Source organism: Lithobates pipiens, unplaced genomic scaffold (assembly GCF_037356315.1).
Source record: "Lithobates pipiens isolate NorthernLeopardFrog02 unplaced genomic scaffold, aLitPip1_a1.2 Scaffold_3, whole genome shotgun sequence".
In the NCBI taxonomy this organism is placed as follows: domain Eukaryota; kingdom Metazoa; phylum Chordata; class Amphibia; order Anura; family Ranidae; genus Lithobates; species Lithobates pipiens.
Genome location: NW_027507790.1, coordinates 250,893,967 through 250,906,276, shown reverse-complemented (window position 1 = coordinate 250,906,276; position 12,310 = coordinate 250,893,967). Strand labels below are relative to the sequence as shown.

Below are 12,310 nucleotides of genomic sequence, written 5' to 3'. Positions count from 1 at the left end.
CAACAATGGGGCACTGTTCCTACCAATGACATCAACGATGGGGCACAGTTCCTACCAATGACATCAACGATGGAGCACAGTTCCTACCAATGGCATAAACTATCAGGGCACAGTTCCTACCAATGACATCAACGATGGGGCACAGTTCCCACCAATGACATCAATGATGGGGCACAGTTCCTATCAATAATGGGGTACAGTTCCCACAAATGACATCAATGATGGGGCACAGTTCCTATCAATAATGGGGTACAGTTCCTACCAATGACATCAACGATGGGACACAGTTCTCACCAATGACATCAATGATGGGGTACAGTTCCTACCAATGACATCAACGATGGGACACAGTTCCTATCAATGACATCAACGATGGGGCACAGTTCCTATCAATGACATCAACGATGGGGCACAGTTCCCACCAATGACATCAATGATGGGGCACAGTTCCTACCAATGACATCAATGATGGGGCACAGTTCCTACCAATGACATCAATGATGGGACACAGTTCCTACCAATGACATCAACGATGGGGCACAGTTCTTCCTACCAATAACATCAACAATGGGGCACAGTTCTTACCAATGACATCAACAATGGGGCACTGTTCCTACCAATGACATCAACGATGGGGCACAGTTCCTACCAATGACATCAACGATGGAGCACAGTTCCTACCAATGGCATAAACTATCAGGGCACAGTTCCTACCAATGACATCAACGATGGGACACAGTTCCCACCAATGACATCAATGATGGGGCACAGTTCCTATCAATAATGGGGTACAGTTCCCACAAATGACATCAATGATGGGGCACAGTTCCTATCAATAATGGGGTACAGTTCCTACCAATGGCATCAACGATGGCACACAGTTCTCACCAATGACATCAACGATGGGGTACAGTTCCTACCAATTACATCAACGATGGGACACAGTTCCCACCAATGACATCAACGATGGGGCACAGTTCCCACCAATGACATCAATGATGGGACACAGTTCCTACCAATGACATCAACGATGGGGCACAGTTCCCACCAATGACATCAATGATGGGGCACAGTTCCTATGAATAATGGGGTACAGTTCCCACAAATGACATCAATGATGGGGCACAGTTACTATCAATAATGGGGTACAGTTCCTACCAATGACATCAACGATGGGACACAGTTCTCACCAATGACATCAATGATGGGGTACAGTTCCTACCAATGACATCAACGATGGGGCACAGTTCTTACCAATGACATCAACAATGGGGCACGGTTCCTACCAATGACATCAACGATGGGGCACAGTTCCTACCAATGACATCAACGATGGAGCACAGTTCCTACCAATGGCATAAACTATCAGGGCACAGTTCCTACCAATGACATCAACGATGGGGCACAGTTCCCACCAATGACATCAATGATGGGGCACAGTTCCTATCAATAATGGGGTACAGTTCCTACCAATGACATCAACGATGGGACACAGTTCTCACCAATGACATCAATGATGGGGTACAGTTCCTACCAATGACATCAACGATGGGACACAGTTCCTATCAATGACATCAACGATGGGGCACAGTTCCCACCAATGACATCAATGATGGGACACAGTTCCTACCAATGACATCAACGATGGGGCACAGTTCCCACCAATGACATCAATGATGGGGCACAGTTCCTACCAATGACATCAATGATGGGGCACAGTTCCTACCAATGACATCAATGATGGGACACAGTTCCTACCAATGACATCAACGATGGGGCACAGTTCTTCCTACCAATAACATCAACAATGGGGCACAGTTCTTACCAATGACATCAACAATGGGGCACTGTTCCTACCAATGACATCAACGATGGGGCACAGTTCCTACCAATGACATCAACGATGGGGCACAGTTCCCACCAATGACATCAATGATGGGGCACAGTTCCTATCAATAATGGGGTACAGTTCCCACAAATGACATCAATGATGGGGCACCGTTCCTATCAATAATGGGGTACAGTTCCTACCAATGACATCAACGATGGGACACAGTTCTCACCAATGACATCAATGATGGGGTACAGTTCCTACCAATGACATCAACGATGGGACACAGTTCCTATCAATGACATCAACGATGGGGCACAGTTCCCACCAATGACATCAATGATGGGACACAGTTCCTACCAATGACATCAACGATGGGGCACAGTTCCCACCAATGACATCAATGATGGGGCACAGTTCCTACCAATGACATCAATGATGGGGCACAGTTCCTACCAATGACATCAATGATGGGACACAGTTCCTACCAATGACATCAATGATGGGGCACAGTTCTTCCTACCAATAACATCAACAATGGGGCACAGTTCCTTCCAATGACACCAACTATGACACCAATGGTGGGGCACATTTCCTCCAGGAATATCAAGGAGACCGATGACGGGGGATTGTATACTCCCACTGATGAAGGAACATTTTGTACTCTTGATGGCCACAGTCCGACCCCCCTAAAGTCTGAAAGACAGTAAACTGGCCCTTTGTTTAGAAAGTTTGGAGACCCCCGATTTACATCATTAAACTAGTTTCACTTGCTACCTAGATTTAGTAATTATTAAATTGCTAGTAGCAGCCAGCATACTCCTGTTTCTTGTTTCCAATGGAAATAAAATAAAGAAAATTGAATTCTGTTGGCTATGAGCAACTCCAGCAGACAAATTGGTGTCTAACCAAACTGACCCTAGTAGGTATGTGTGCTTCTATCAGGGTGAAAGTGACATTTTAGCCCAGGGACTGATGAGAATAGTCCTTTGTACTCCGTAGATCAATTTGTATAATATGCTGAAACTTTATAAGTATGAGAATACATTATTGAATAGTCTCGTTACACTGTATATAATAATAGTTTTTTTTTATTATTATTTCTAGACAACTTCCATGATCAGATGAAGCGGGAGCTGGCGTACAGGGAAGAGATGGTTCAGCAGTTACAGATTGTAAGTCCCTAACAATTTACATGGTACATACATGGTATAGGTGAAAATATATTAAAGAAAGAAAGCCTAAAAAAAAAAGAAAACAAATGCAGCCATCACATTTAAGCATTAGTAAGCTGCAATATAATAAATGTTTTCCTATGTTTTGTTTGTTTATATTTATTAACCCATGCAGCCAATCAGAATCGAGCACGTAGTGGTCTGACTTTAATTTGAGGGGAAAAAAAACATAGATACGTATATACATATGTATAAATATATGTATCAAAAAAAAAAAAATATATATATATATATATATATATATATATATATATATATATATGACAAGTACTTGGTAGAGTCTCAGGTGCACTTCAGACTTCAACCACTAGGAGGCAGTTTGGGATTGTGTTGTGAGAAAGATAATAGGAAAATTGACTTTGCTTCCACCAGAAGCAATCGGCACCATTGCCCAATGCAGTCCCAATGCAAGAACAAAGCAATTTGTCTTTAGTTCATAGCAACATGCTTCATGCGTGTGCGTTGGAAAAAAAAAACGGAGATATGCTGCATTTTTTTGTGCAGTGCATTCAAATGTGCTGTATTGCATCGCAATGCCCTGCAGCACACAGAATTACACAGATATTAAATAAAGGGAGGAAAAAAAACAAGCACTGAAATGCACTAGAACCTTCAGGGCCCCCCGATGCAAGAAATCATAAAAAGGGATCCCCTAGTGCCCAGCCGGGGACCTTCCCTTTATTATGGTCCTGCAGTGGGCCACCTTCCTGCCTTCTTGGGGTCACCCTATGGTGGTGGAACGCCAGAGCCCAGTCGCAAGTGATACCTTTGCGGATCTGGTAGTTCCGCCACTGGTGTCAGTAGTTATTTTTTTTTTGTTGTTTTTTTTTTTTTTTTTTTTAATATTTTTTAGCATTATATTTTATTTATTAATTTCATTTTTTTATTTTCTAAATATATTTTAGGACCCCAATTGGGGGGCTTTGGTGAAACAGACCCCTGATATCTCTACTTTGAGACAGAGAAAGGGACCAAAGCCCCCCGATTGAGGTCCTAAAATATATTTAAAATATATTTAGAAAATAAAATAAATAAATAAAATATAATGCTAAAAAAATATATATATATATATATATATATATATATTTAAAAAAACAACAACAAAAATAAAAAAAAACACTGACACCAGTGGCGGAACTACCAGGGCCACAAAGGTATCACTTGCGACTGTGCTCTGGTGTTACACCACCATAGGGTGACCCCAAAACGGCAGGAAGATGGTCCACTGCGGGACCATAATAAAGGGCCCCACAATGGAATTAAAGGGCCTGGAGATTAGTGGGGAGCCCTGGGCAGCAGGAGTGCAAAAGGCAGGCAGCAGGAGCGGCATGTAGAGGAACCAATGCCCTCCATTTCCTTCCTGCAGCAGCTGAATGTCTGCAGGAGGGAGAGGAGGAGAAGTGGGCATTCAGTGGCTACATGGAAGAATCGGTTCCTCTACAGACCACCATCCCTGCCTCCCTCCTATACAAGTGTACAAGGGGCAGCATGGGCCTCCTGGAGCATGGGGCTGGGTCGCAATGGAGACCCCTGTGACCCCTTTATACAGTATACACCCCTGCCTCACACCAGTGTGCACACATTATGCGCATGATAGGGTTGATTTTATAAAGGCAAATGGGCTGTTCACTTTGCAAGGGAATTATCCCCAGAGCTTACTGAATGTGGTGAACTCTGCTGACTTCCATCATTCAATCACATGAAAGCAAAAATGCTTTTTTAATTTTCCTTGCGCGGGATTGGGTATCCTTTGCAAATTAAAATTGCACCACAATCACTAAGCTCTGCGGAAAACGTATTGGTAAAGTGCAAATTCCCTTGCAAAATTAACTTAGTATTTGCCTTTAGTAAATAAACCCTGCTAACTCACATATCCGAAAAAAATATGTGCAGAAATTCCTATCTGCAACATGTGTATAAACCACTAGGTGTCAGTGTAGAGTACAGAGAAAATTGAGTACTGTTCGTGATACTTTTTTTATTTGCACTAACATACAATTTTTCAGGACAAGCTTTCGGGGTATGTCCCCTTCTTCAAGGTCCAAGCAGTACGGACATACCCCGAAAGCTTGTCCTGAAAAATTGTATGTTAGTGCAAATAAAAAAAGTATCACGGACAGTACTCAATTGTCTCTGTCACAATTGCACTAATACGGCTACAATCACATTAAGTGTAGAGTACAAAAACCCCAAAGGGTGTTAAAATGTAAAAGTATGGCTAGGGGGCTATATTTAATAACAACATCTATAGTCCACCTTTGATTTTATTTATTTTTTTGGATAGAGTACAGAATGGTTGTTTTTTTGTTTTTTTTGTTTTTTCTACCAGCCAAATTCAATCACCTTTGCTCAGACCTGTACTTATCTCCCATGCTGTCTGTCTGCTGACTGGCCGGTAGAAAGCTAGGGCCCGTCTGCCTGTGCTTTGGCACTAACTTCCTATAGACTTGAATGGTATGTCAAGTCTGCTATACAGGTACATCCCAATCAAGTCTATGAATTTTTACTTTAAAGCACACTATATATATATATATATATATATATATATATATATATATATATATATATATATATATATATATACACACACACAGTATTTATGGAAATTAGACAATGTATACAACAAGTAATGTACTAAGAAGTAAAAACTATATATATATATATATATATATATATATAAAACATATGTATATAAAGGCATACCCCACTTTGTATATATACATTATATATAGATATATCTCTATATCTATATCTATCTATCTATATATATATATACACACACATACAGGCATACCCCACTTTTAAGTACACAATGTTGTTTATTTACTAAAGCTGTAAAGTGCAAAATGTATATATAGTCCATGGAGACTGACTACTTTGAAATACACAAGAAATACTAGAAATATAGGTTTGTTAGTCACAAACCTTAAAAAAAAAAAAAAAAAAAAAAAAAAAAAAATATTTCTTCAATAAAAACAACCAGATAAATCATTATGTAGTTCTTTGTTATCAAAAAAAAAAAAAACATCTGGCAAAGTAAAGAATACATTTTCTTTTTTCATTTTAGGTTCAATAAGTTTTTATTAATCTTTTTTTTTATCAGAATATAAGCAATTAAAGATTGTAAAGTCAATAAAAAAAACATAAGGTGGGAACAGAGCCAGGTGTCCAACAATGGACTGGCTTTCTTTTTTCATTTTAATATATATTTTTTTTACATTTAAACAGTTCTTGACAATTTCTGGCTGATGACATTGGATTGATTGATTATTTATCCAATGATGCATTGGATAAATAATCCTATTTTATATTGAGAACACTTTGATACATAAGACATACACAAGACTTCAAGCCAGCAGCGCCCTCTAGTGTCATTCGAATTGTGCACTCAATTATGAAGACGAGGGAATGATTCGGCGTCGGAGTAGCCTCTGCTCAGTAAATAAGGTGAATCTGTGTTGACTTTGAATATCCAATCATGTGCTAGCAAAACTCCTTTTTTTTTCCCCCTTTGCACATGATTGGCTATTCAAAGTCATGAAATGCTCATCTTATCTGCTGCCATTCATTTTGCTAGGTGTATAGATTCTACTTCTGTATTAAAAATAAAAATTCCCCATTTAACCTTAAACACTCCCTTCTCCTCCGGGGGTCGCAGTGGTGGGTGGTCCTTCCATTCAGTACAGTAATGACTCTAAGCCCGGGATGGGGTGATACCGGTGTTGTGCCATATAGTGTCCGGCCATCATATAGTGTCCGCGCCGTACTGCGCATGCGCAGTACGGAGCAGACGAAGCTTCGGAAAATCTCCGAAGCTGAACGGCGCCTGCGCCGTGAGTGGAGGTGGTAGCCCCACCATCCAAGCGGACATAGGGTTGTGAATATTAGAGGGCCTCTCGCGGGCGAGCTTCGCTCGCCATGCTTCGGGCTCGGCCTCGCTGCGCTCGGCTCTTTTATATTCCTACTCTATGTCCACTTGGATAGTGGGGATAGAACCTGGACTCACGGCGCAGGCGCCGTTCATCCTCGGCAATTTTCGGAATCTGTGTTGGTGCAGCGGACACTATCGGATGGAGGACCTTATATGATAAGACACTGGCTCCCCAGGGGGACATCTACACCCCAGCCTGGACTAGAAGTGGGTTGAATGATATGGGAAGATTGGTGAAATTGTGCAACTATTTTATTTATTTTGTTTTATTAGAATTGAATGTGTTCCACTTGAATCCTCTGTTGACTAGTGGAAGACAATTCATTTTAGTGATACTGAGTATTACTATTAGGTACATGTATAGTAAGCCTTTGTATTGTTGTTTTACAGATCCCTTATGCAGCCAGCTTAATAAGGAAAGAAAAACTCGGAACTCACCTGAGCAAAAGTTAAAAGGTATGTAGACTTAGCGTGCCGATTGGCTGTGGGTGCAGGCGGCGGCGGCGGCATCCTTACTAAGGAAACAGTAGACATGTGCAATTAGTTTCGGTCCGAATTCCTTTTCTCAGCTCTTAGACAAATTTGTTAATTCATAAACATCTGGAGTAACGAAAACCCGTTTGGCGAATTCTTCCGATGATCATCGTAAATTCGAAAACGTGTAAAATCGAAAATCCAAAAATTTGAAAATCTGAGTTAACAAAATTAACGAAATCTGAGTTTAGACAAATTCGTTAATTTGGAAACATCTGAATTAAAGAAAACCCGTTTAACAAATTTTTCTGAACATTTGTGAATTCAAAAACTCTCACACTCATAAATTCCAAAATCTGAAATAATAACTAACTATTAAATTATAGGTATTTGAATTTCCTTTCCCATTTGGCTGTGAATCGTAACGAATACGATTTATCCGAAGTTACGAATTATCCAAAAATAACGAATGCCGTATCTAAACAAATGGATGTAACAAATTAATAATATTAAATAACAATAATAATTAAATAATAACAATGAAAATTTTTATTATTATTATTTATTATTAATTCGATCCGTTCCATTTGTTTAGATGCGGCATTTGTTATTTCATATAATTTGTAACTTTGGATAAATTCATATTCATTACAATTCACAGCCAAATGGGAAAGGAGATTCAAATACTTATAATTTAATAGTTAGTTATTATTAGTTAGTTATTATTTAGAATTTTTGGATTTTCATTCTTCCGACTATTCAGATTACTTTTCTTATTTTAGAATTTACGAATTTTTGGATTTTTACATTTTCAAATTTAGGAATTATCTGATTTTCAAATTTTCAAACTTTCAAATTTATGAATTTTCACGTTTACGAATTGCGATCATAACAAATGACCCCAAAAAAGAATACGAATGAAACGAAAACGAATGACATTTTCAGCACATGTCTAAAAAACAGGAAGCGAAACCTTGTGTGCATGCGCAAGTCACGCTTCGCTTTCTGAATGGTCCCGGGGTGTATTCTGGGACCTGTGTGTCTCCCAGAAGGCAGGGGGGGGCAAAAATTGTGTAGATCTTACACAGAAGTGGGAGTGGATACCTGGTTGACATGTGTGGTAGCTGAGGGGGGGGGGGGGCGCAAACAAGCGGAGCTTTTGTCCCATGCTCCTTCTCCCTATCCCAGTTCATTGTTCCCAATAAAAACCCTAAAAAGATCTCTTAGATTGTTTTCTGAGCCAGTCGAAGAATGAAGCAAATGCTGTGTGTTCTATGTGGGAAAATAGAACTGAATTTGCCAACAACTCCTACATGGGTGTGCTACAGACCCAATCCTTTTGCATACTGAACTGTGCTAGAAGATGGCAGCTGCAGAACAAAAGTTTTATCAGAATAAGTTTGGGATGGAGGAACCTGACTGGCCTGCACATTTGTGTGGTCAGGCACTGATGTTGGACGAGAAGGCCTGGCTCGTAGTCTCCGCTCTAATTCATCCCAATGATGTTCTATCAGGTTGAGGTCAGGACTCTGTGCAGGCCAGTCAGGTTCTTCCACCCTAAACTCGCTCATCCTTGTCTCTATGCTGTTACATTTATAAGCTGTTTAGGGGATGATGTATATATTTTCATCAAAGGTTCCATTTCAATTGATCGAGTTTGTGACAAATTTATCCTAAAACAGGGAAGGCTTTGAAAATAAGTTGCTCTGGGTGTCTGCTTTAGTAGATTAATCAATTTACACTTAAAGTATAACTAAAGGCATAACTTTTTTTTTGTTTTGGATAGAGTGGAGAGGGATTAGAACCTCTGTCCGTTTTTATTGCTGTCTGTACCCCGGTTAAGGATTTATCCTGTTTACCATTATCATTAAAAGTAATGCCCCGTACACACAGTCGGACTTTCCAACTGGAAATGTCCGATGTGAGCTTGTTGTCGGAAAGTCCGACCATGAGTATGCTCCATCGAACATTTGCTGTCGGAATTTCCGCCCACAAATGTTTGAGAGCAGGTTCTCCAATTTTCCGACAACAACACTTGTTGTCGGAAAGTCCGATCGTGTGTACACAAAGTCCGTTGCACAAAAGTTCACGCATGCTCTGAATCAAGCAGAAGGAGCCGCACTGGTTATTGAACTTCCTTTTTCTCGGCTCGTCGTACGTCTTGTACGTCTTGTACGTCACCGCGTTTGGAATTTTTGGCCAACATTTGTGTGACCGTGTGTATGCAAGACAAGTTTGAGCCAACATCCTTCGGAAAGAAATCCGTGGTCCGATCATGTGTACGGGGCATAAAAGTTTTTAAAAAAATAATAATTTTGGGTTGTCCCCAGAAAGGTATTAGAGGTGGAATCTTCCAATGGGGACACTAGTTCTGGAGACCTGGGGGGTCCCCAAGGAATTCCCTTAATTTGCAGGAATTTTCTCTCACTTCCTGTTTGGCTATGGGACAGGAAGTGAAGGGAAATCTCCGCAATGGGACACAGATGGCGACATTTTTTTTTGACAAGGGTCAAAACCCTCCCTTGCTCTATAACCTCTATAACTCTATATGGATAGAGCAACCTCCCTTGCTCTATCCAAAATGCAAAAAAAAAAGTACCTATAGTTACTTTAAGCAGCCCTCCAATTTTAGAAGCTGATTCAAAATTTTGCAAAATGTCATTTTTTTCTCTCTTGTGAATAGAGTAAGGGGAGGTTGCAACCCCCAGTATTTTTTTTTATTGCCATCTGTGTCCCATTGGGGGATTTCCATTCACTTCCTGTCACTTATCCAAAACAGGAAATGAGAGGAAATCCCTGCATAGTGAAGAACTCCCTGCTTGTCATCAGAATTAGTGTCCCCATTGAAAGATTTCCCATCTATTCCTATTCTGGTGACAAGCTCAAACATTGGATTTCCATTCACTTTCACTCTTGGTGATGATGGTAAGCCGGACAAATAATGAGGGCGAATCCCCATAATGGGCCGCAGACAGCCATAAAAACTTGACAAGTGATCTAATCCCTCCTCACTCTATCCAAAACAAACTTTGCCTTTAGTTACACTTCTATGCCGCGTAAACACGATCGGAATTTTGGTTGGAAAAAGCTCTGATGGTTTTCCCGATGGAATTCCGACGGGATTTCTCTCAAGCTGTCTTGTATACACGCGGTCACACCAAATTACAACCGTCAAGAATGCGGTGATGTACAGCGCGTACAACGGGACTAGAAAAAGGAAGTTCAATACCCAGTAGCCAATAGCTTCCATCTCGTAGTTGAATCTGAGCATGCATGAGTTTTTGCGCGTTGGAATTGCATACGCACGAACGGAATTTCCTTTTTCCGTCTGAAAAATTGAGAACCTGCTCTCAATCTTTTGCTGGCGCAAATTTGGCCAGCAAAATTCAGACGGAGCATACACACAATCGCATTTTCCGACAAAAAAGCTCTCGTCGGTCTTTTGCTGGCCGAAATTACGACCGTGTGTACGCGGGATAAGGTGTTAAACAACCCAGCCATTGTAAACCATGGAATAGTCTTTAGGTCAAGAGTTCTAAAATGAGTTTTCTTTCTTATCAGGTATGTCTACGTCAAGGTCAGCATCAACAGCTACGTTTTTGTAATATTTCCCAATCCTCCATGCTATATATATATAGACTGGACACCAGATGTTCTGGTGGAATAACTGGCTTATCAAGAACCTCAGACCTCAAACAATCTTATGATGTATAGCAGCTAACTATGATTTCACGTCAGAAAACTATGTTGGTGTGGAACTACCAAAGTACAAGAGACCACAGAACATGCACTAGACCTTTTAAGGACATGAACATTGACCACGATTATACGTCCGGCTGGTGTGGTACCAAAATGAACAATGGACACAAGTTTCTAAATACCGGACTCAGAGCTTGGACAAGGACTCCACTTAATAAACCATGAATGGGATTCAACGTTCTATGCCAGACGAGCTGCAGTAGGACAAAGCCAAGGATGAGCTTAGTTCTCCAACACTGGACATTTTCCGACGTTGGTCTCCTCTGTTTGTTTTCTTCTGCCTGCTGTATGGGTTAGACTGTACCCTTCTGGACATATTTTACAGTTTAATATTAAGTGTAATTAAGAATATAATCTCTGTTCTCAAAGTATTTATCTCCGTTCTTGTAGTTTCTTTAATATTATGTGGATAAGAATCTATAATAAAAGCTATCAAGTGCTTTTTGAGTTTCCACCAGCTTGTGTTTGTGATCAAAGTCTACTCCAACCATACAGTAGGTATTACCACCTGGCCTCTCCATCCTGAAACTTAAAAAGTACAAGGCAAAAAAAGGAACATTGTGCAATTAGTTACCGTAAGACAATTTTATACCATATCAAAGTCATAGTACAGTAGAGAGCTCCTTGGTAAAAAGTCGGCAACAATCAAGAAATCTCAGTTGATTTGAACATGTTGCTAAAATCCAGGCCAAAAGAGACTAATGCCGCGTACACAAGATCAGACTTTCAACCAACAAAACCGTGGATTTTTGTTCGAAGGTTGTTGGCTTATCTTGTATGCACACGGTCACACAAATGTTGGCCAACAATTCCGAACGTGGGAACGCGGTGACATACAGGTCGTACGGCGATCCGAGAAAAAGGAAGTTCAATAGCCAGTCTGGCTTCTGCTTGATTCCGAGCAGGCGTTAACTTTTGTGCGACGGACTTGTGTACACACGATCGGTCACCAGTGTCACCAGAGGTGGTAGCGTCCCCGCCATTTTGTGGTGCCACCACTATAGTCCGTGGAACTGGTACCAAGATCGAGGTTGAAATTTAATGCTTGTTGTGTCAAGAATACTGGCTGCAGACAAATAG

The 12,310-nt window shown here is 40.5% G+C and overlaps 1 protein-coding gene across 3 annotated transcripts in view; it reads left to right on the top strand.

The window, feature by feature from the left end:
- The window catches only part of SKOR2 (SKI family transcriptional corepressor 2), a 63,216-nt gene extending 51,545 nt beyond the window's left edge, over positions 1 to 11,671 (top strand). For all 3 annotated transcript variants that reach the window (XM_077463036.1, XM_077463033.1, XM_077463034.1), the window contains exons 7-9: positions 2,939 to 3,006; positions 7,388 to 7,453; positions 11,033 to 11,671. In XM_077463036.1, the coding sequence (XP_077319162.1) occupies positions 2,939 to 3,006; positions 7,388 to 7,450 (131 nt within the window). In that variant the 3' untranslated portion in view covers positions 7,451 to 7,453; positions 11,033 to 11,671. The remainder of the gene's footprint in view (positions 1 to 2,938; positions 3,007 to 7,387; positions 7,454 to 11,032) is intronic.
- The last annotated feature ends 639 nt before the right edge of the window (positions 11,672 to 12,310 follow it).